The 21,469-nt window shown below is 30.5% G+C and overlaps 1 protein-coding gene across 1 annotated transcript; it reads right to left on the reverse strand.

The window, feature by feature from the left end:
• Positions 1 to 454: 454 nt before the first annotated feature.
• Positions 455 to 3,555, reverse strand: LOC141595044 (indole-3-acetic acid-amido synthetase GH3.3-like). The gene is made up of 2 exons (XM_074415017.1): positions 2,687 to 3,555; positions 455 to 1,004 (listed from the first exon to the last, which is right to left on the reverse strand). The coding sequence occupies exons 1-2, from the start codon at positions 3,553 to 3,555 to the stop codon at positions 455 to 457; spliced, it is 1,419 nt and encodes a 472-aa protein (XP_074271118.1).
• Positions 3,556 to 21,469: the final 17,914 nt, after the last annotated feature.

Here is a 21,469-nt window from a genome sequence, read left to right on the forward strand (position 1 = left end):
TACGACATGCTACAACACATCTAAGTTCCACTATTACAGTGTCGTATCAAACTATCAGTTAATACTCTCTCCGTCCCAAATCAATTGTTGTCCTTTTGTTTTGGCACAAAGACGAAGAAAAGAGAAGGGGGACAAATTATAAGATGACAAGTTGACAAAATTAAGTGTGAATGATCAAACTGCTTATCAAATGCAATCCTAAAATAGAAATGACAACAATTCACTGAGACACTCAAAATGGACTAGGACAACAAATGACCAAACAGAGGAGTATATCTCAAGTTCTAAACCCGTGAATTTTTTTTGCACGGTATAAAACTAGTTTGTAAGTTGTAACACAATCAAAGATAAAAAGTTTGCGGGAAGCCGGGAATACTCAACTGCCATTCGATATTAAACTTATTTTAAGGAATTAGCAAATACGAACTATGCTGTCAAACTCGGTTCAAGACGATTATGGACCCGAAGTAGGAAATGAAGAGCTAAAGTGAATAGAGACCACTCCAGAGTTGAGCAACTCCAACAAATCCAATGCTTTGACACACCTAGGCACCTTATACTGCGTAAAAGATACCCCCTTTGATATTGCATAATCCCTCAATTTTTCAAAGGTACCGTTCTCTACTAGTCGAATCTCAAGTGGACCGATGAAGCCACTCACCCGAGTGCTGAAATAAAGTTGGCCTAGGGAACCCTCCATTGCTTGGCAGCATTGCTCCAAAACCTCTGGTTTGGGCCAATTTGCTTGAGACATAACCATAAGTTCCATATAAATGACACAATGCCCAGGACCGTCCTTCACATTTGCGTAGCTGGTATACTCAACGACTATGATATCCAATTGCCCAAGCAAAGATGAAACACTGTCAATTCCCTTTTGCAACTCCATTTCCGTAAGTTTGCAAATGTCTATAGTAAGTACCACATTTTTCCTCCTTATGAACTTAAATTGCGGGGTCGAATTGAAAAATCTTGTAGGAGAAAGCACATCCCCAATTCGGTACCTAAAAGGGACCATAAAAACATTACCCAAATATAGATAATATTAGGTAGTATCCCGCGCTTTTGTGGACCTTTTTAAAATTTTATTATAATAATTGAAGAAAAATAACATAATTTATATATGACCTTTAATATTTTTACTTATAAATAATAATAAATTAATTTTTCTCAAATTTAATTTTTTAAAGTTTAACTTCAATGTTTTAAAATAAAATACATACAATTTTAATTAAAACTAATAAGTGATAATTAATTATGCATGATCAATGTTTTATAAATTATTTTCTGACTGATCAAATATCATATTAATTAAAATAAAATTTATTCAATTAATGCAACAATCAACATTAAGTTCTCAAATTATATCATTTCACGATTCGTTATGTATAACGTGTGATATTTATGTATCAAACATATAGAATTCAAACTCAACTTATTCAAATGTTTTGATTGTGTCTTGCATGTATTATGTGTCAAACATATCTTTAAGAATTTCATCATTTGTATTTTAAAACAACTATATATAAATGATGTTTAAGAGTTTACCTGTAAATAAAATAGGTTAAACTTTCTCAAATAATATTTTTTAGGGTTTTAACTTCAAAGTATTTAAAAGATAACATATAAAATATTTAACTAAAAGTAATATTTAGCTAGTCATAATCAATATTTATACTTGACGTATATATATTTTAATTGAAGATATTAACGAAAAATGTAACATTTTTTTCTATTTTTTCATGTCGTTTATAGTATTATATATATTATTTAATAATCATTACTTTTGTTTTGATTATTCAAATGCACTCGCAAATACTGTGTACATACATACTCGTACACATACTCGTTATCGCAATATTTTTTTTCATTCCAATATAAAAACTTATCTCTTAGTACTTTTCTTTAAGTTATGTTTTTATGAAATACGACTCTTCCAAATATATTTTTCTTAGGATTTAATGGTCTAAGGTTTATAATTTTCTCAAAATATCTTTTTACATAAACATAAAACATTATGAGACACTCACTTTAATCATCTCTACAAATAAAAAATATTTCAATAAATACAATGAAATTTTTACTCAATTCGAAGCATTTTTCGCAATGAACGTAATTATTTACATTTTAGAATTTCTATCAAAATAGTTTTTTAATAAATTTAGAATCAAATCACCGTAATTATTTAATATAATTTTATAAGAAAATTTATTAAACTATAATTAGTATTTTGCTGAGATTTAAAAACATTTATTATATTTAGAAGGATTTATTTATTTATTAAGCTAGGTTGACACGTGGTGCATCCACATCGCTTCAACCCAGCTTATATATATACATATATATACACACACACACACATATATATATATATATATATATATATATATATATATATATATATATATATATATATATATATATAAAAATATTGGTTTTTCTAACGTGTGTTCTAAGAACACACATTAATAAGCCTAATCTAGAAAGATTTATTTATTTATTTATAAGATACTCTCATAAGAAATCTAGTTATTAACTCACTTTTATCATAAATAATGAAGAAATCTTTTGAATCTTTCCATATCCAAATTATTAACACATGCCCTTAGGGTACACGTCGGACAACCGAACATTGAAATAAATTGTCATGTAAGGCAAAGTATGAGTAAACAAATGAGGTACATACCTATATAATCCACAAAAGTTGGTGACGACAACTTCATACTCCTTACCCACCTCTACATCTGCCATTTCAACGGTTAGAGGTTTTGGATCAGAAGACGTAAAATGCGAGGAGTCAAGAGGCAAGAACTCGTAGTATGACATGTTTGGCATAATAGTGTAAGATACATCATAAGGATCACACATTGGGTTTAGATTGAAACCCAAATCACATTCAGAGGCAGAATACTTGGTACTTAATAAAGGCAAGCCTCCTGTGTAATATTTCAACAAGAGTATATATTGGGCCATGGAACCTGTCGATATAGCATCCAAGTACTTAATATTGGGCCAAATTTTTCTATAAATTCCTTCCCAATTTTCATCAGAACATGTAACTTGAATAAATTTGGCCAATTCTGGATCTGGGTTTTGCATAAAAGTCTCAATCATACGTCCTCTTAGAGATGGATCGGTAATTTTGGGGCTTAAGCTACCCGAGGATATATCGCTGCAAAGCTCAGAATAATGGCGCTTAAGAAAGTGAATAACTGATACAAGGCTGGAAGCAAAGACGGATTTCACATGAGTGACATCATGACGTTGGTAAAACCCGCATAGTAACTGAGTGTAAATGGACTGAAAGTGATCCGAGCAAAGTATGGCCTCCTTAAGACTTGTGTTATCATTCAAAGGATACGGCTTGTCTCTAAAAAACTTAAAGTTCTTCAAACAGCTTGTTGTACCAGCTAATATTTTTAATCCACTTGGTGTTACTCTTTCTTCTCTAGTTATTAGCAAGCTCAGGGCCTTTCCTCCATATGCATTTTCCCCTTCAATGCATCTACAACAAAGAAAATGGTTAGCATCAATTGTATTATAAGATCGTTTCATTCTGAGTTCTATTCAAATACTTGATAATAATCAGTAATCTATGCGTTAATTTATGATTTTGTTATGTTAGGAAATTGAATTGCACGAAACGAATTGACAATAGTTAACCACGCCGAATCGACTCCGCTTTCCTAATAGAATAATTCGACCCTTATTAATGCCTGGGTGAAACCAAATTTCCTATTGAGATAAGACGTTGCCCTCTGATTTTTGGCACAAAAATCAGAGATGTAATATAGAAATATTTTTTGTAGAATGTTATAATGTTCTTTTGATGGAGTAAAAGATTTTGTTTTTTTTATGTAACTTGTTCTTCTTATCCTTTATCCATTTATATAGAAAAGGATTTGAGAAACATGGAAACATGGGAGTTGTATTTCTGAAGAGTTGTTACTCTTCAAAAATTCCCCTTCGAATTAATTAAAAACCCGCATAAATTAATAGCGAGAACCCCTATACCAGGGTGCTTCGCCCCTGGACCCAGAATTGCTGACCGGGTAGCAAGACTCTCGTCATAGTTATTCGAACTAAAACTATACCGTAATCCCGTAAATAATTATGCAGATGTACATTCCGTACTTCCCGAATTCACATTATATTATTTAGAAATTACTCATCTACGAACTAACCTTAATTACACCAAATGAACCGGTAATTACTCTTAAATCACCAACATGTTATGTGGCTTTTATAGTCACAATGGCGTAGCCACGTACAAGTTAGTGGGATCTTGAGTTGAGAGTTGAGACCCCCATATCTATCTGACAATTGTTGTTTATTATCATAAATATTTTTCTGATTTGAATATTTTATGCCTTTACAGCCCCATAATAATAGAAATGTATAAAAATTATAGTAAAATTGACCCTTCACTTAAATGGTTCTAGGCTTCTAGCTACACCATTGATTATAGAGTTTAATCTGTAATTTATCATCAATAAACACAATTGATGATTATGAAAACAAAATAATTAGATGACTCTATCTAAAGACAAAGAGTTTGTCTGAATCAAGAAGACGAGATTTTAAGACCATTTTACATTTAAATGTAACCATTTTTTGAAAATAAAATATCATAAGCTATAACATTAGCTAAATCATTATAGTTATATTTGATCATAAAATAATCACAAAATCTCGTTTTATTTATTTCAACATAATTAATCGTCTGAAATAAGAATTATTTGCCAAAGAAAAAGGATATGGGAAGATAACAAACACTCTACTAACTAGTCAATGAGTCTTTTTAACTTGAGATTTTGTACAACGTTAAAGAACACCTGAATAATTTCACGAACCTTGTTTCTATAATGGTTCGTTCTCAAATTATAATTCTTAGCAATATTTATTTCCTCCTAACATAATATTAGCGGATAATTCACGTGTTACCCTTAAACTTTACCACCTTGGGTACGGTACCTATCATTTTAAGTTTGTGTACATGATACTCTCCATGTTTGATTTTCATGCACAACATGCTCTTTTTGTCGCTATAAAAGAACTCAATTGAGAATAATTCCTAGACAGAAATCTAAAATTGGCCAATTTTTTCTTCAAAAATGATTATCTCGTCATAATCTACAATTTGAGAAAAAAATTTGTCGATTAACATTTTATAGGGTTTATTTTAACAAAAATCTCAAATCCACCATATCTTCGATTTTAAATTTCCGAATGACCGTTTTATTAATTTATAGATCTTGAAAAGTTAATCAATTTGAAAAAAATATTAGTCAACTCGATTTTATGGTTTATGATTTATAAAAAAGGACACATTGTTCTTGCAAATCAGATTTCATAGATATCATGTGCACAAACATAAAAACTTGGCTATCACCAGTGGCGGATCTATAGGGGGTGATGGGGGTGAACCCTCACCCCCATTAATTTATAAAAAAAAATTAAAATAGTTTAGGGGAAAAAAATTGCACACCTACAAATAAATATTTTAAGCGCCCTTAACAAGCATAATACGTAATGTGGTTCAGTGGTAAGAAATATGCTCTATGTAATTGAAGGTCTCATGTTCGATTCTTGCTTCATATACATTTTGGTTAAATTTTTTTATTTAAAATTGTCAGCAAAATGTAGTTTGGAAGAATCGAACCTGGGCATTGTTGCTAATTGAATGAATAACCAACCACTATGCCACTTATTTAATGTTACATAGATGAAAATAAATTTGTACTTGTATTGGAATTCCTTAAGAAATGAGAAAAAAGTTTTTATATAAGAATTCTCTATAATTATGGAGTATATATACTAACACAAATTCTAGAATATATAAGACGAGACGATCATTTTCTATTAAATTTGACTAGTTTATTAGTATTGATGAAAGAGTAATTTTTATACAAATAAACCGTCTTACGACGTGAGAGCGTCCCAAATTATAATTACTTATGTACTAAAGCCTCTCGGGTTGAAGGTCTGAAAAGTCGGAATTTTTAATTTATTTATATTATGTCGAGTGATTGTGTACTTGTTTGTGTGTATTCTTTAGTAGTACTCATTCTGTCTTGGTCAATAGTTTACACTTGCTTTATTTTGTAAGGTGAAATTAAAGTAAAGGTAAACTATTAACTTAGACAGAGGGAGTAAGTCAGTATAATGGTCATATCAACGTTGAATGTAATGGTGTACTACATAGTTTCAACGTGAGAGAACTTGTCGTATTTTATTGCCCCTACGCCCTTAGCATAAATTGTATTGAGAGTTATTCGAGTAATGACATTTTGCTATTACTCTTTTTGGTGTAAATATTATTAAACACCCCCATTCTAGAAATCCTAGATTCGCCACTGGCTATCACGTATAAAATGACAAGGGTATCACATGAATTTTGCGTAGTTAGAGTCGTACGAAGTAATAAATTAAGAAACTCACCGTTTGATGTACGGCATAACAGAAAAGTGCAACGCATCGCGCCTCTCTTTCTCGTCCTCAGTTACCGGGAACAACCTTTGTATGCCATCAGTCGTTCCTGAGCTGTAATTAGATCTTAAAAATTACTTGTAAGAAATACTACTTTGAAAATGTTGACATATTTAGGGGAGTTTAAAAACACACGAAATAGATTATTTCTTCAGTTTCAGTTAATTGTAGTTCTTTGATTTTGGTACAAAGACCAAGTAGAGTGGAGGGCGTTAATTACTAAACGACAAGTAGAACATATTCAGTGTGAATGATCAAATTGTTCATCAAGTTGATTCCTAAAATATAAAGGACACCAATTGACTGAGACACCCAAAATGGAATAGGACAAATGACCGGGACAAAGGGAGTATTTAATTTCGAGTTTTGAAGCAATTTTAGCTAAATGACTAATTTTAAGAAAAAAATCTAAAAGTAAGTAATTTCAAAAAAAAGTAAAATCTAAATTATTAGAGAATACTCGTGTTAGATACTAGGGAGAATTTCGTGCTTCGCACGGTAAGTTTGTAAATGCTACGTATATATTCTAGAAAATTATTGATTTCTTTATTTGACAAAAGATAAAAAAACAAATGATTTAAACTTATCATAGATAATAGCTAGTTTCAAAAATGCACGGATATAGATAGATAAAATATATGATTAACTTGAAAAATTTTATAGTTACAATATTTTATTAGTTTTAATGCACAAATTTTATATAAATTATTCATATTATTATATTAGAAGGTAGTACTCAAAAATCAACATAAATGAATTGTAATGAACATTTGCAAACGCAAAACTACAATAGTGATATACACAAATAGGATCCTACATCCAGTTGTATAATGCTCATTATACATCTGGCTAGAATTCGAGCTAATATATAAAGAACTCGAGCTATATATTTTGAGGAATTCGAGCTAATATATAAAGAACTCGAGCTATATATTTTGAGGTTATGTTTACCCATTTCAACAATTCTTCATGTTTTTAGTATATGTTTCGAGTTCTTGGCATTACATCTACTAATGGTTCAACAAAATATTATTTACATGAGATTTTGAGTCTATATCTAGTCTTTTAGTTCTAATTGTAATGTAGAGTTTTTTGTTGAAATTTTATATACAAACTATTTTTAAGTTACTTTTATATCCTTATTGATATGTTGCTTTAACAAGATGATATAACTAAACATGACTTCTCAATTATATTTCCCAAGGCTTTTGCAAGTCATCTAAGAAGTCGAGCTATTACCCATAATACATGTGTTATTGAACATAGAACTCGAGCTTATATAAAAAAAATTCGAGCCATCAATCATTAGCCATTAAAGCTCCACCTGATGCGTGACTTGCCAATTGAATTTCCCAGGGCTTTTCCAAGTTATCTAAGAAGTCGAGCTATTACACATACTAGATGCGTTATTGACAATAGAACTCGAGCTTAAATATGAAGAATTCGAGCCATCCATCATCAATCATTGATAGTAAAAATTGATTTCGATTGAAGAAAGAGAGTTATAATAGATTAAATAAACTAGAGGGAGAGGATGATTATGTAAGGCATAATGGAAAAAAGATGGATATATAAAGAATTCGAGTCATCGGCAATCAACCAATAAAGCTCCGTCCACCATTGATGGTAAAAATTGATTAATTTCTTAATGATTTTGATTGAAGAATGAGAGTTGTGATAGTTGATTGAATAATTTAGAGGGGGAAGATAATTAAGTATAAGGGAAGAAGATGGAGATCGTAGTTAGAATAGGGAAGCGCATGGAGAGGAGTGATTACGTTTGATTTGTTTTAGGTTTATTATTTTAGGATTTAATAATTGTATTAGAAAAAGACTAAAATAACCCTGGATGTACAATAGCATTGTACATCCAGTTGTATAGTCTATGAACTGAGTGATATACGATGCATCATTCAATCATCTTGAACAAATGATTCTCTCGAATCACCATTGTAATCTATATATCTGCCAATTTTTTTATCAATTTTTTATACACCACCCTTAATCTTGAAACACATGCTTGCACCTTTATCAGATACTCTCTCTCATTCTTATTTCTCTTCTCATTTCACTTTTTTGGGTCGAAGTTAAAAAAACTTTGACCAGAAATAAGTTAAAAAATAATAGATAATTTTAGCACATAAAATGAAAATATTTATATTTTTTTATGAAAGTATTATTCACAAAATATAATTTTCGACAAAAACAAACAACGTATACACCACGAAAAACCCGGTCAAAGTAGCGCGCTGGAGACCGCATAAAACCAAATGGGAAAAAAATAGTAAATGGGAGGGAGTACCATGCATACGTATATGTGTCTCCTATCTAATTTAGTATTCAAATTTCATAAACCACCATAATTAGTAATGTGTATTATGCAAGGAGTTTTGTGGTATTATTTAAATAGTGTCATTGTTTTGTTATTGTTATAGATTGACGTTCTGTATGCAAAATAATTAAAAATATTTTAATATATAAACTATAGAATGAAATTGAAACAATAAGTCTCATCAACCTTGATCAATATGTTGAAGTCGAAGAGTGTCCCGGCTAACTACTTTAGCAGGATCGGAAATGTTATTCTCGTGATAGCCAATTCCTTTCCTTGTATTCATTTTAGTTTTGTTCGTAGGGATGGTAATAGTATGGCTCATGGTATGGTGAAAGAGTTAGTGTGCCCATATGTCCGGAATATTGTATAACCGATTGATTCTATGTGGCTACAATATTCTGCTAGGAGCCGCTTGTAGTCTGAGTTCTAAATGAATTAGGATTCGGGTAGTATTAATCGGTCCTACAAGGTCACACACTAGATGAGTTTTGGTCAATTATAATTAATATAGATTAATTATTATAAAGGTAATAAGAATAATAAAAGATTATTCAATTAGACTTTCCATATCCTAGATAGTCTAGAATTCTCCTTGAATTCCCTATATATAGAGATATAATGGGAGATGTTTAAAGATTAGTTTTTCTGAAAGAAAAAAAAAACTCAAGGGAGAAAGAAGAAAGAAAGTTGCCCATAAATTTGTACTAGCATACATACTCGTATTGTGTGGATACTGGTAGAGGCGCAACACTTGGGGCGTTATTGTGAGACAGTCTCATAGATTATACTATTATTCAAGCAGCTGCAATTTGGGTTTATATACTTCTTATCATTAGCATCTTATTGGAGTTCTTCCGCATCCAAGTAAGTTTGTTAATCACCCTTTTGTTTAATCTTAATACTTAACATGCATGAGGTCTTGGAAATTCTGTAATTCAAATCTGTTGAAAATCAATACGGAACCCTTCAATGGTATCAGAGCGAACATGTATTGTTAAGTATTAGATTAAAAGGTTGCGCCTTTAGATATAATTGTTGTATCTATGTTTTTGTTCTAGAGTACAAGATTAGGGCTTTTAAATTGAATTAGTTCAATTAATGTAATTGTTGTATGTTGTTAAACATTAAATTTAGGATTGTATCATAATAGATGTTGACTTGTATCGTAATATTTGATATTACGATGTATTCCTTTAATTCGATTAAAAGAATCCTAATATAAAAGATTTTAACAAGGCCCTAATTCGTTGTTAGATGCCTATTTTAAGAGTGTTTTAAAATCTACAATTTGGATCTAATTAGATTAGATATGTAATAAAACCTAATTTGATTAGGTGATTAAATTGTTTAATCAGTTTTTAATTTTGATTAAAAAAAATACTGTTCACGAACCACTATTCACGTGCGGGTACTGTTCACGGCTACTGTTTGCGGAATGTTACTGTTCATCGGTTCAGAGTGTCGGATTTTGATGTTTTTTTTTTTTTTTGATGACGAGGGGGTTGAGTCCCCCCCGGGCCCATGCATTCCCGCACCACCACATGGACCATGCGGATTAGCATGGGGGTTGATGCGGATTTTGATGTTACGATGAGTGTTTTTCGAGTGTAAACGGCATTCTAAACAAGACTGCATTACAGGGTCGGCGTTTTTTAGCCAAATTCTGAGGTCTTTATAGACTTTCAGGTCGTTTTTTATTAAAAATTATGATTTTGATTTTTCATAATTTGGTTTTGGGTTTTAATCAATTTGATTGATTGATTGTTACAATGTTGTATTGATTTATGTTTATATCTTTATTTAATGTATATATACCCTCAATGATACTTATCAACTACCCATGTTATTATGTTTTTGCATAAGATGTTTAAAAACAAACAATTATGAATTGTAAACGATTATGAATCGTTTTTGGGTTCTTAACTTGACTTGTTCTAATTTACAAATGTTTGTATATTACTTTTTACATATGATGTTTAAATATTATTCGAAGCCTGATGTGTTGATTAGAACGGCTAGGTTCCCTTATACCATTTTTCTAAGAGAATTAGTGTCATCTTTAGGATCCGTGTCATGTGTGACTCAATACTCCCTCAATTAAAATATTAAGTAATGCCCTTCCAAATTAATTACTGTAAAATACTTATATCGTTGGAAGTATTGTCTACCAAAGTAGAGTACTCCTTCTATATAAGTTGAACAGATGCACGTGAGATTTGGTTCACTTAACAAGGTCATCAAAACAGTTTTGGACTTTGGAGCAAATAGTCAAGTCACATAAAATGTTACCTGACAACTAGGAGTCGCATTTGATGCGATTGACATATGATGTCTACCTTGATATGTGTAATTTGGGCGATGAGACAAAGCTCACTCAAGTTATATATGATTGATTCTAGGATACTATGCACATATGAGGGTTATGTGTGTAATAAATCTTAAAATTGTTTAAGAATGTCGTACAAATTGTGTGTCTTAAATTGGTTAAGATAATAACAGTGTATTAATATATCGATTTAGTTTTGCATATGTTGATAGTTGTAATTTATCATTGTTGTCATGTTTTTCAAGTGAGTTTGAATCGTTCAAATTCATAGATTGGTTTCTTTGAGAATTGTTCTCAATTAGGCAAAGTGAAGTTTGTCTTCAAAAGATTTTTTTATCAAACCATACTTATTGCTAATGTATAGTTTAGACTATATACCGAAAGTCATAAGGATCACTATTCGTGCCATATGTGTCAATTGTTTAAAATAATGGAATTGTTCCCGCTTAGTGAGAAAAATATGTGGAATGATACACTTAGTCCACTTGTCATTGTTATGACATAATTATATTGATAATTTGGATTAATTGGATATCCTTCTCATCAAAGGTTGATGATTGAAATTGTTTAGTTCTACCTTAAGTTATATTCAATTCATTGTGAATGATGCATGTAACTTAAGCGAATTTCTCACTTAGTGACAATTGAGTTCATATCAAGAAGAATCAAAAACTAATGTTTTTTGAGTTCATCGGTAAAGAGACTTTGAGATATGAGTTTAGACACTGGTAATGGTGAAATGGACAATTGTTGTCAAGTCCAACCTGAAGATCTATGTCTAAATATGTATGGAAATCATTTAGTGATTAACGTCATTATTGTAACGACAGATAGCATTGGAAAAATAGCTTTTAGAAATGTCTTGAAGATTTGCGAAAACTATTAAAGTATGACTTCTAAATGAAGTATGTATGTTATAAAAGTAAAAGTTACTACGAATATTCTACTATAAAGTATAAGATACCAAAGATGGTATTTACATTATGAATGTAATGCCATGTGGAGTAGGATAATGGTAAAGAATGAAATAGATCTACATATTTATGAGGAAATGCATTATGCGTAGAAGTTATTTATTTGAATGTTGTATTGTTCAGAAATAGATTTATTTGAATAATAGTTATTCTTACATTTGTTGTTAGAAAAATGTTAATTCTTTCATGTTTGGACATAAATTGAATTAATATTTTATAAAGAACAATTGTTGTTTTCTTTCTTGTTAAGACAATTTTAGTTTTGTTCAATCTCATCTATGACATGAAATACAAAACAGTTCAAGTCTTATGACTCAAGTTTCACGCGCTTACAACATTGTTTTATGAGCCAAGAAACAAGAAACATTCAAAGAAGTTCCATGATGATGGAACTCTAAGCCTTGTTAATTCGGATCAACTACGGCAAGTGGATTTTGTTTAAATGGTGGAAAAACTCTAACGTGCCTCTAACTTGTTAAGATGGCAACCGACTAGTTTGGTCACACATATTCAGATATGTGTGGATTAATTAAGTGATTTTGTTAAGGAATGAGATTCTAATACTTCATCATAATTACTATTTTCAGTAATTATACATATGTTCATACGATGAACATTAGTCTGCCTTTTAAAAGGTTTACTTGAAATACACTCGGACTGAAGTAAAGGTCAACTTAGGAAGTCAATCAGTATCGCTCGATTTGATTGAGATGGGGAAACTTGAACCAAATGTTTATGATCATCATAATAGTAATGAAATTATTTCACTACTAGTCTTAAGAAGACAATCTAAGTTTCATAGTAAGAATATTAGAGAAAAATTATTTTTTCTTAATGGACATCACTAACTAAAATTGGTATGTGGTATTTTGGGAATGTCACAAAGATATAACTATGCGGGTTCGTCCCAAATGGGAAATATCACACTAATTTTATTTTGATGGTGGTCTTTTTCTAAATGATTGTGGAATGTTATGTCTTATAAGATAAGAAGAGCTCTATTTTGATATGGTTCTGTCTATGATGAGTCATGCAGATCTCACTATTTTATACGCTAGAAATTATCTAGGTACATAATTTAAAATTTGTTTCCATCTAAGTCAATGATATACATTGCATATAAGATATGTAAGGGAATTGTTCCTATATAGTATTTTCTTCATATTTGAGGTCTTTAAAACTTTTTAAAATAAAAAAAAAAATTCTAAAATTTAGACTCAAATTTGACATGTTTTTGTGGGATTATCCTAAGGTAGGATATTAATTCTACGTCCCATTCAAGTACAAAGAGTTTGTTACTTGAAATGATTCTCAATGGGAATGTTTCTAAAAAAATAGTGGGGTAGAGTATTCTTGAAAACATCAAGATTCATAGTAATTCTCATCAAATGTTGATGGAGATGGCTAAGATCCATGAAGATTCATGGATGTACCATTTATGTATAAGCCCGCATAAGTTTGACTTTAAAGGAAGCAATAAAGAGCTCCAACTCAAAAGGTGTAAAATGGCTAGAGCACATGAATCCAAAATGATTTCATGTATCATTACAAAGTTTTGGACTTAGTTTGATACCAAACTTTGTAATGATACCGCGATGGTGCTGTAACCATATAGAGTTTGGATTCTCCTAGCACATGTCAACATACATGAAATGAGATTTAACAGGTATACGTGAATAATGTAGTTTTCCTTAATGTAAATATGCAATAATTTGTGTCAGACACACCTTGAGATTCACGTTATCAGAGTGTGTTAGGCAAGTGAGAACGTTTTTGAAACGAGTATCCAGAGGTTGGAATTTTCGATCTCAATAAAATGATTCAGAAGTGTTTTGAATTATTTGAGATAAGGATAATTTTATATGTACACGAAAGTTATGGGAGTATAATTCGCTTTTATGGTTTGGTATGTTAATGACATACATATTAAGGAAACGACATTTTGTTGTCTCAATGAGACTTGCAAAGATGTTGTTTATGTACTCGTATGACGAGTGAATACCAATCTAGTCTTGATGACTATTATGGACAACATGAGAATAATCATTGTAAGTTGGTTACATTGATATCAATTTCAAATAGACAAGTATAGTTTCTGATTGTAATCTGGACACATTTTGTTTAGATAAAAGTAATTATGTCTTTGAAATGGTTTCAAGTACGACACTATGACTAATTTTACAACTAAAATGAGTACTTTGTTGCTTATGAAGCATCGAATACAGTGTGTGGTTTGGAAATCAAACATATACACAAATATATACTTTGTTGCTTATGAAGAAACAAAGAGTACATTTGATTTAAGAATCGAACGTGCGCTATTGATTTTACTTTATTCAGATAAGGTAAATTAAACATATGTAAGATAGTAATTGATGCAATGGCTGCATGTCCCGTAAAAAACCTCTTTCGCAATTATAAAATGAAAATTCATAGCACTGCGATTTGCATAAGACGCATTAGCAAGTGGTCTTGCTACTACCAAGAAATCTTTATTTTAGTGGGAGGTTATGTTCGATATGATTGATACGTTTGTATGACATGTTCTTTTATATGATAAAAGGTTGATTTTGCATTTAATTACCGTATAATTGAATGTTTGTCCTAAAACAATATACATTGTTTAAACAGATCACCAAGTGCGTGACTTGGTTATGGAACTTTATTTTGTAAGATAATATATTTATATAAATCTCTAATCAAGGCATAGTGAAAGAGACACTTATGCCTCATAATGATTAGTTGTGAGTTGGTTGATGACTACGTTCTGTAATTCATGATATTGAGATATCAAACCAGGCACATGGATACATGTTTGGAATGTGTATTAGACTGACCCGTCAAAGAACTTTGTTAAGGTTTCACTTAGTGTTTACAAAGTTTCTTTCACCGTTTGGTAGTCTTTAGACCTGAGTCTTTGACTATTCTGTACATGTGAAGTGCTAATTTTGACATCATCAAACATCAACCGTGACTGGTGGCTATAAAGGTGATGGTTGAACTTGTCATGGAATGTGTGACCACTACTACAAATGAGCACTTGGGCCACGGCTAAATTCGTGGCGCAAGTGCTAAATTTCCGTGGCTAAGTCATTTCGCCACGGGAATACCTTCCGTGACGCAAGTGGCCGTGGCAAACAGATAGCCACGGGAAAAGCAAGAACGTGGCTATTTTTGAATTTTTGGCCACGGATTCTATCGTGGCTAATAACTCCTGTGGCCAAAAAAAATTCCCGTGGCGGAAAAATAATTCCCGTGGCAAACAATATATATGAAAATTAAATAAACAAAACGTAAAATAAATTTTTTTTTTCACAATGAATATTTTATCATATATGGAACCACGACAATCTAGATACTTGTTTCGCTAGTTAAGTCGATTCATTTGAACGTTATTTGGTTTCACCAGTCATGCATCCGTGCGCATCAGAGAGGCTTCCCAGGAGGTCACCCATCCCAACACTACTCTCACCTGAGCACGCTTAACTGTAGAGTTCTTTTGATGTGCTACCGAAATTCAAAGTTAACTTTGTTGATGTAATTATCACTTTGAATCATTTTAAGTTTATTTTTTTCTTTCAAAACTTACCTTTAGTACTTTTTAATTATAAAAATGTAACATGATTTACAAATTCTTGTGAGAAAAACATTATTTTGGCCAAAACAATCAAATTTCGATGTTAACCTCCCGACTAATGATTTTGACGTAATTTTTTTGCTGAAGTCAGCAAAACCATTTTCTCCAAAAAGTAAATTTAATCTTGTCTTCCTAACATTTTTTTATTTCTTTAATTTACCGACATTCTTATTTTATTTCTCTTGTACTCGATTTTTTGTTTATTTTTCTATGCAAATTCTATAGTATGACCGTCGTACCTGCGATATGAAAAATGTGACCATATTTTTGTAAAATAACGACCACTTTTTATAATTAAAGTGTTTTTTCCTCAAAATGGTCACTATTAACCAAAAGTAGTCACTTTTTACCCAGAAAACACGAAAAAGACTGTCGGGCAACAGAATCACTTATTTTTCTAAACTGATTTCCCTTTGTTATGATTTATTGTTTCTTTTCTCAAAATTTTCACATTATTGGCACATGTGACTTTAAATTATCATGATTTCTATATTTTCCCTGTGATGCGCTCATTTTCAATGAAAAACATTTCCATATTGAATTTTTATATTGATAATTTTTCCAATATGTTCTTTTCTTAATTGATTTGTGGGCGATCATTTTTTTTACTTTCATTTCTTAGCGCATTTATTTTATTTAATCAATTTTGTAATCTAATTGTTGTTTCTTTTTTACTCCTAAAAAAATTTTCCCGATTTTTTTCCTCAACAAGTTGAATTTTATATCAAATTCAAATTTTTCTATAAATATCTTACAAATAAAGTTGTAAATATAATTTCTAATGAAACGATTTGACAATATATTAATTTTAGATTTCTCTTAGATAGATGGTAAATAACTTATTTATTTAATTGATATGGTATGTCTTTAAATGTAATACGATCATTTAAGATTTTTATTCAAAATTATAAAGATTTAATTAAAAAAAGTAAAATAAATTACTAGAAATTCATGACTTTAATAAACAAAATTATACTCCCTCCGATCCACACCAAATGTAACACTTAAAATGAATGATCCACACCAAAGGTAACATACCTTATTTGGCCTACAACATTACCAAGTTGTCCTTATATCCATTTCATATTTACACAAAATGTCATTACATATCCACATACCATCCAACAATTAAACCCACAATTATGTGGCCCACCTATTTTTTTCCCTCTTTACCGTTACTTTTTCCATCTTTTTCTTAAATACTCCATTTTCCTCTATGTTACCTTTGGAACGGATCAAATAGAGTATATTAAAACAAAATTCTTAAATTATCAATGTTTTGAAAAACATATAAAGCATAATTGTGATTTGTAAAAAATGAAAAAATTTAGACGATAAACTTTTCTTTGCTTACACATAAGTTTATAAAATTTTAAAATTGCTTATTAAAGTAAATAAAATAATAAAAAATATTAATTAAGTTAAAAAAAGTGTTTCCAAAATTTTATATTTAAATATTTTTTCATATTATTTATATTTGATTAAATTTCATTCAGATTTTGTATATTTTTAAAGCAAGCAATTTTTTAGTTTGCCTTAACATGAAAATATCTTAATTTAAGTCGGAAAAGATACTCGCCACGGGTGTTGTTAGTTCGTGGCTTAAAAAAATTTTGCCACGGAACATTTCGTGGCTAAATAAAATTTCGCCACGGGTGTGACATAGCTCGTGGCTAAAATGATTATTTGCCACGGGTGTAGCCTAATTCGTGGCGCAAGTGACTTTTTGCCACGGGAAAAGTTATCCAGTGGCATAAATTTTTTTCCAAAATAAAGAATAAGTTTTTCCCGTGGCTAAGCAGAATTTAGCCACGAGTTATAAATTCCCGTGGCATAATTCGTGGCGCAAGTGACAATTTGTTGTAGTGGACAGAATGTGGTTAGACAAAATGAGATTTGCTCCTCCTTTGAGAAAGAAGTTTATCATCTTCCGACTCTCGAAGAGTGAGAATTGTATAAGTGCATGACCATGCCCAGACGAGGTGAAAGTCAGTCGTCTGTTGTAACAATTTAACTCAGATATTCGATAAAAGAGATAGAGATTTATAGGGATGACACTTCTCCTACCCTATTCTCATCTGAAGAGATAGAAGCAAAGAGATTATGGTGTGCCTTATAGGACTTAAGTGCAAGTGGGGGACTGAAAGAGGTAGTGTGCCCATATGTCCAGAATATCGTATAACCAATTAATTCTATGTGACTACAATGTTCTGCTAGGAGCCGCTTGTAGTCTGAGTCCTAAATGAATTAGGATTCGGGTAGTATTAATTGTCCTACAGGGTCACACACTAGATGAGTTTTGGGCAATTATAATTAATATAGATTAATTATTATAAAGGTAATAAGAATAATAAAAGATTATTCAATTAGACTTTCCATATCCTAGATAGTCTAGAATTCTTCTTGAATTCTCCATATATAGAGATATAAGGGGAGATGTTTAGAGATTAATTTTTCTGAAAGAAAAAAAAAACCTCAAGGGAGAAAGAAGAAACAAAGTTGCCTTTAAATTTGTACTAGCATACATACTCGTATTGTGTGGATACCGGTAGAGGCGCAACACTTGGGGCGTTGTTGTGAAACGGTCTCATAGATTATACTATTATTCAAGCAGCTGAATTTGGGTTTATATACATCTTATTATTAGCATCTTATTGGAGTTCTTCCGCATCCAAGTAAGTTTGCTAATCACCCTTTTGTTTAATCTTAATACTTAACATGTATGAGGTCTTGGAAATTCCTGTAATTCAAATCTGTTGAAAATCGTTACAGAACCCTTCATATGACTCATCTTATGCCGGTTGATTACTCGACACGGTTTTGGGTAGTGGCAATTCTCGAGCAAATAGTTTCTCTCGTTGACGTGGACTCTGCTGATTTACCTTCTTAATATTACTATCTTTTACGTCAAAAAAAATAAATCTTCTGTGAGACTGTTTTAATATATAAACTTTAGAACAACCACAATGAAATTGTAACAGTTGACATATCATGATTTGAGGATTCAACCATTGTTTAGTGGGAATATTTTTTTACCTTGATAATTTTATGGATAAAATCGTTCACCTATATAAATATTAGGTTATGAATTGTGGCCTGTCAACGATATAAATGAATTATTTTAATTTTTTTCGTTTCGAGAAGATCAACTTGCTCGTATATGATATACAGAAGTATTTCTTACTCTCTCAAAATATTTTTCAAATGAAAAGATTGTAATGACCTAAAGTGTAGTCAATGAGAAGCATCTTTGTATGGATTGCTTAATATCTTTTCGAAATGAACATTTAGTGATATGGTTCTATAAATAAACATATTTATTAATTTTTTTTGGTTAAGTATATATTTTGTTTGTGTATTTGATTGTTTATTTATTTCCTTTTTTTGTGTTGAGTTGATTGGTGAGCGGGAATTTTTTTATTTCGAAGTTGACACATGTACAAATTAATATATGGTGGTTCTTCTACTATATATATATAGATATAGATAGAAATATGTATAATTAATATTCTAATCTGCATTGAGGCCCTCTGCCTCTGTCATTTGTTTGCATATGAGATGTCTGATTCATTTATTTGCCTTTTTATTTTAGGAATGATTTTTATGGGCAATTGAATTTTCGACGGCACTCAATTTGGTCCACTTGTCATCTAATAATTAACATCCCCCCCTCCTTTTTTTTCTATGGTTTTTGTGCCAAACCAAAGACAAACAAATGACCGGGACGAATGGAATAGATGGCTACTTTATCTACAATGTTTATATCCGATATTAACTAATAATAATAATAAAGATTCTTATGCTAGTTATAACTTATAAGAATGGATGAAATTTTGAAAATAATTAAAGGAAATAAAAACATATATCTATTTATTGTCATCCCTTATACTATTAACCTGCTATATATAGCAAGTAAACATATATTTTTTTTTTCAAAACAAAGAAAATTGGAAATTAAAAATATTATTTCATTTTGTTTTATATATGTTATTGCATGACTATATTTTGATTTATTTGTGTCTTTCTTTTTTTTCTTGACAAAAAATAACGGCTTGGTACAATTTTTAATTTTCAATTGATCCCACTACTACGAATTTGGTCTATTACAAAACTTTCCATGCAAAATTCTTTAAATTTTTTGCTTTGTGACTTGTGAGCATTCAAAACCAACATTGTTTCAAATGCATTGCAATTTTTAATAAAATAAACAATATTTTTCTCCAAATGTTATTATTGTTTAACACAAAAGCAACACTTATTTTAATGTGTTGTATAGGTTTATAATTAACAACAACAACATTTTCTTATTAGTCTTTTTTTTATGTTTAAAGTAGAACTTGCTTAGGTTTCTTCAATTTTGGAATTATTAACTTTCTTGTTTTTATGTTTAAAGTAGAACTTGCTTGAGTTTACTTCAAAATACTGATAATTTTTATTTTGGAATTATTATTAGTAGTCTTGTGTGTGACAATCGTATGACATACCGGATAAAATGTAATAGTTTAAATGATAAACAAATTCATTTTATCCTAAATTACTCCATTAAAAAGTGATCAATTTTTATTCATTTCAACGATTAATCAACTTCATTCTTCTCTTGTTTGAAACTATATTCGAGTTAACATTTAAGCGATATGAAACAAAAATACAAGTACTAAATATTCTTCATTAATTTGTCTTTTATTTTATTTTCTTTAAAAACGAATGAAAACAGAAATGACATGGAATAACAGGTTAAAAGGTTGAGAAATGAGAATTAGTATAATGATATATGTTCTTGAGTGGCAATAACAGAACAAAAATATTTACAATGACAAATTTAGAAAAAACAAACTTTTATAATTTATAATGACAGTGAATGGTTTTATCTCATAATTAAACATTTAAAGTATTTATAAAATTTTGTCCACTTAACATTCATACATGGCATATTTTCACCCTTCTATCTATATAATAACATAAAAAGGCTTCTTAAGCCTCCATTGAGATGTCACGTGTCACCCCTAAAATACCTGCCACCTATCGCGTATTAATTAATTAAAAAAAGTATCATTTGCTGCCGACTTATATGTTACAACTTACAGTAATATTAACTCCCTTAAAAAAGACACACATAATTTCTACACTCATTCGTCTTTCTTACTGACTCACCGTAGAGCTTCCACACAAAAATAACTGAAGCTCATAATTAAATGCCTGAATTAATTACCCCAGTATTACATTTTCATTACCAATTCATTATATGTATTGGACAACAATCCAATAAAACGACGTTTCTATCTATTGGCATCTGATGATTCCCCCAATCAAAATTATGGCATGTTCTTCTCATAGGAGTGTTGGTAAGAAAACTTCTTAAACTTTTTAAATTTGTAATCGATTACTTGATTTATTTATTGAAGATTAGTGGAAATTGGAGCCGACACTGATTTGTTGATTCAATCAGAAATTGATATATAAGAGTCCGCGTTAGTACAACCATATTTCTATAGTGGGGTTTTAAGGCGTTAGCTTAGAACGGAGACTAGCATACACACAAAATAAAAGGTATGTTGGCTTTTCACTCAACAAGTTTCCAACTTTTTTACCTCTTTGAGGTTTTTCTTTACTTTGCAGCATGTCTCCGATCTTTGCTTCAACGGGTAGTTTGGTATGTTATTTATTTTGTTGTTTTTTATACACTATGTTATGTTTATACGTTACTATAT

This window comes from Silene latifolia, chromosome 8 (genome assembly GCF_048544455.1).
Source record: "Silene latifolia isolate original U9 population chromosome 8, ASM4854445v1, whole genome shotgun sequence".
NCBI classification, from domain to species: Eukaryota; Viridiplantae; Streptophyta; class Magnoliopsida; order Caryophyllales; family Caryophyllaceae; genus Silene; species Silene latifolia.

Bases quoted from the DNA above. Each gene is read 5' to 3' on its own strand.
- LOC141595044 (XM_074415017.1), bottom strand. From the start codon at position 3,555: ATGAAACGATCTTATAATACAATTGATGCTAACCATTTTCTTTGTTGT. The intron at 1,005-2,686 runs GTATGTACCTCA...GGTCCCTTTTAG, and splicing joins AACTTTTGTGGATTATATAG to GTACCGAATTGGGGATGTGC.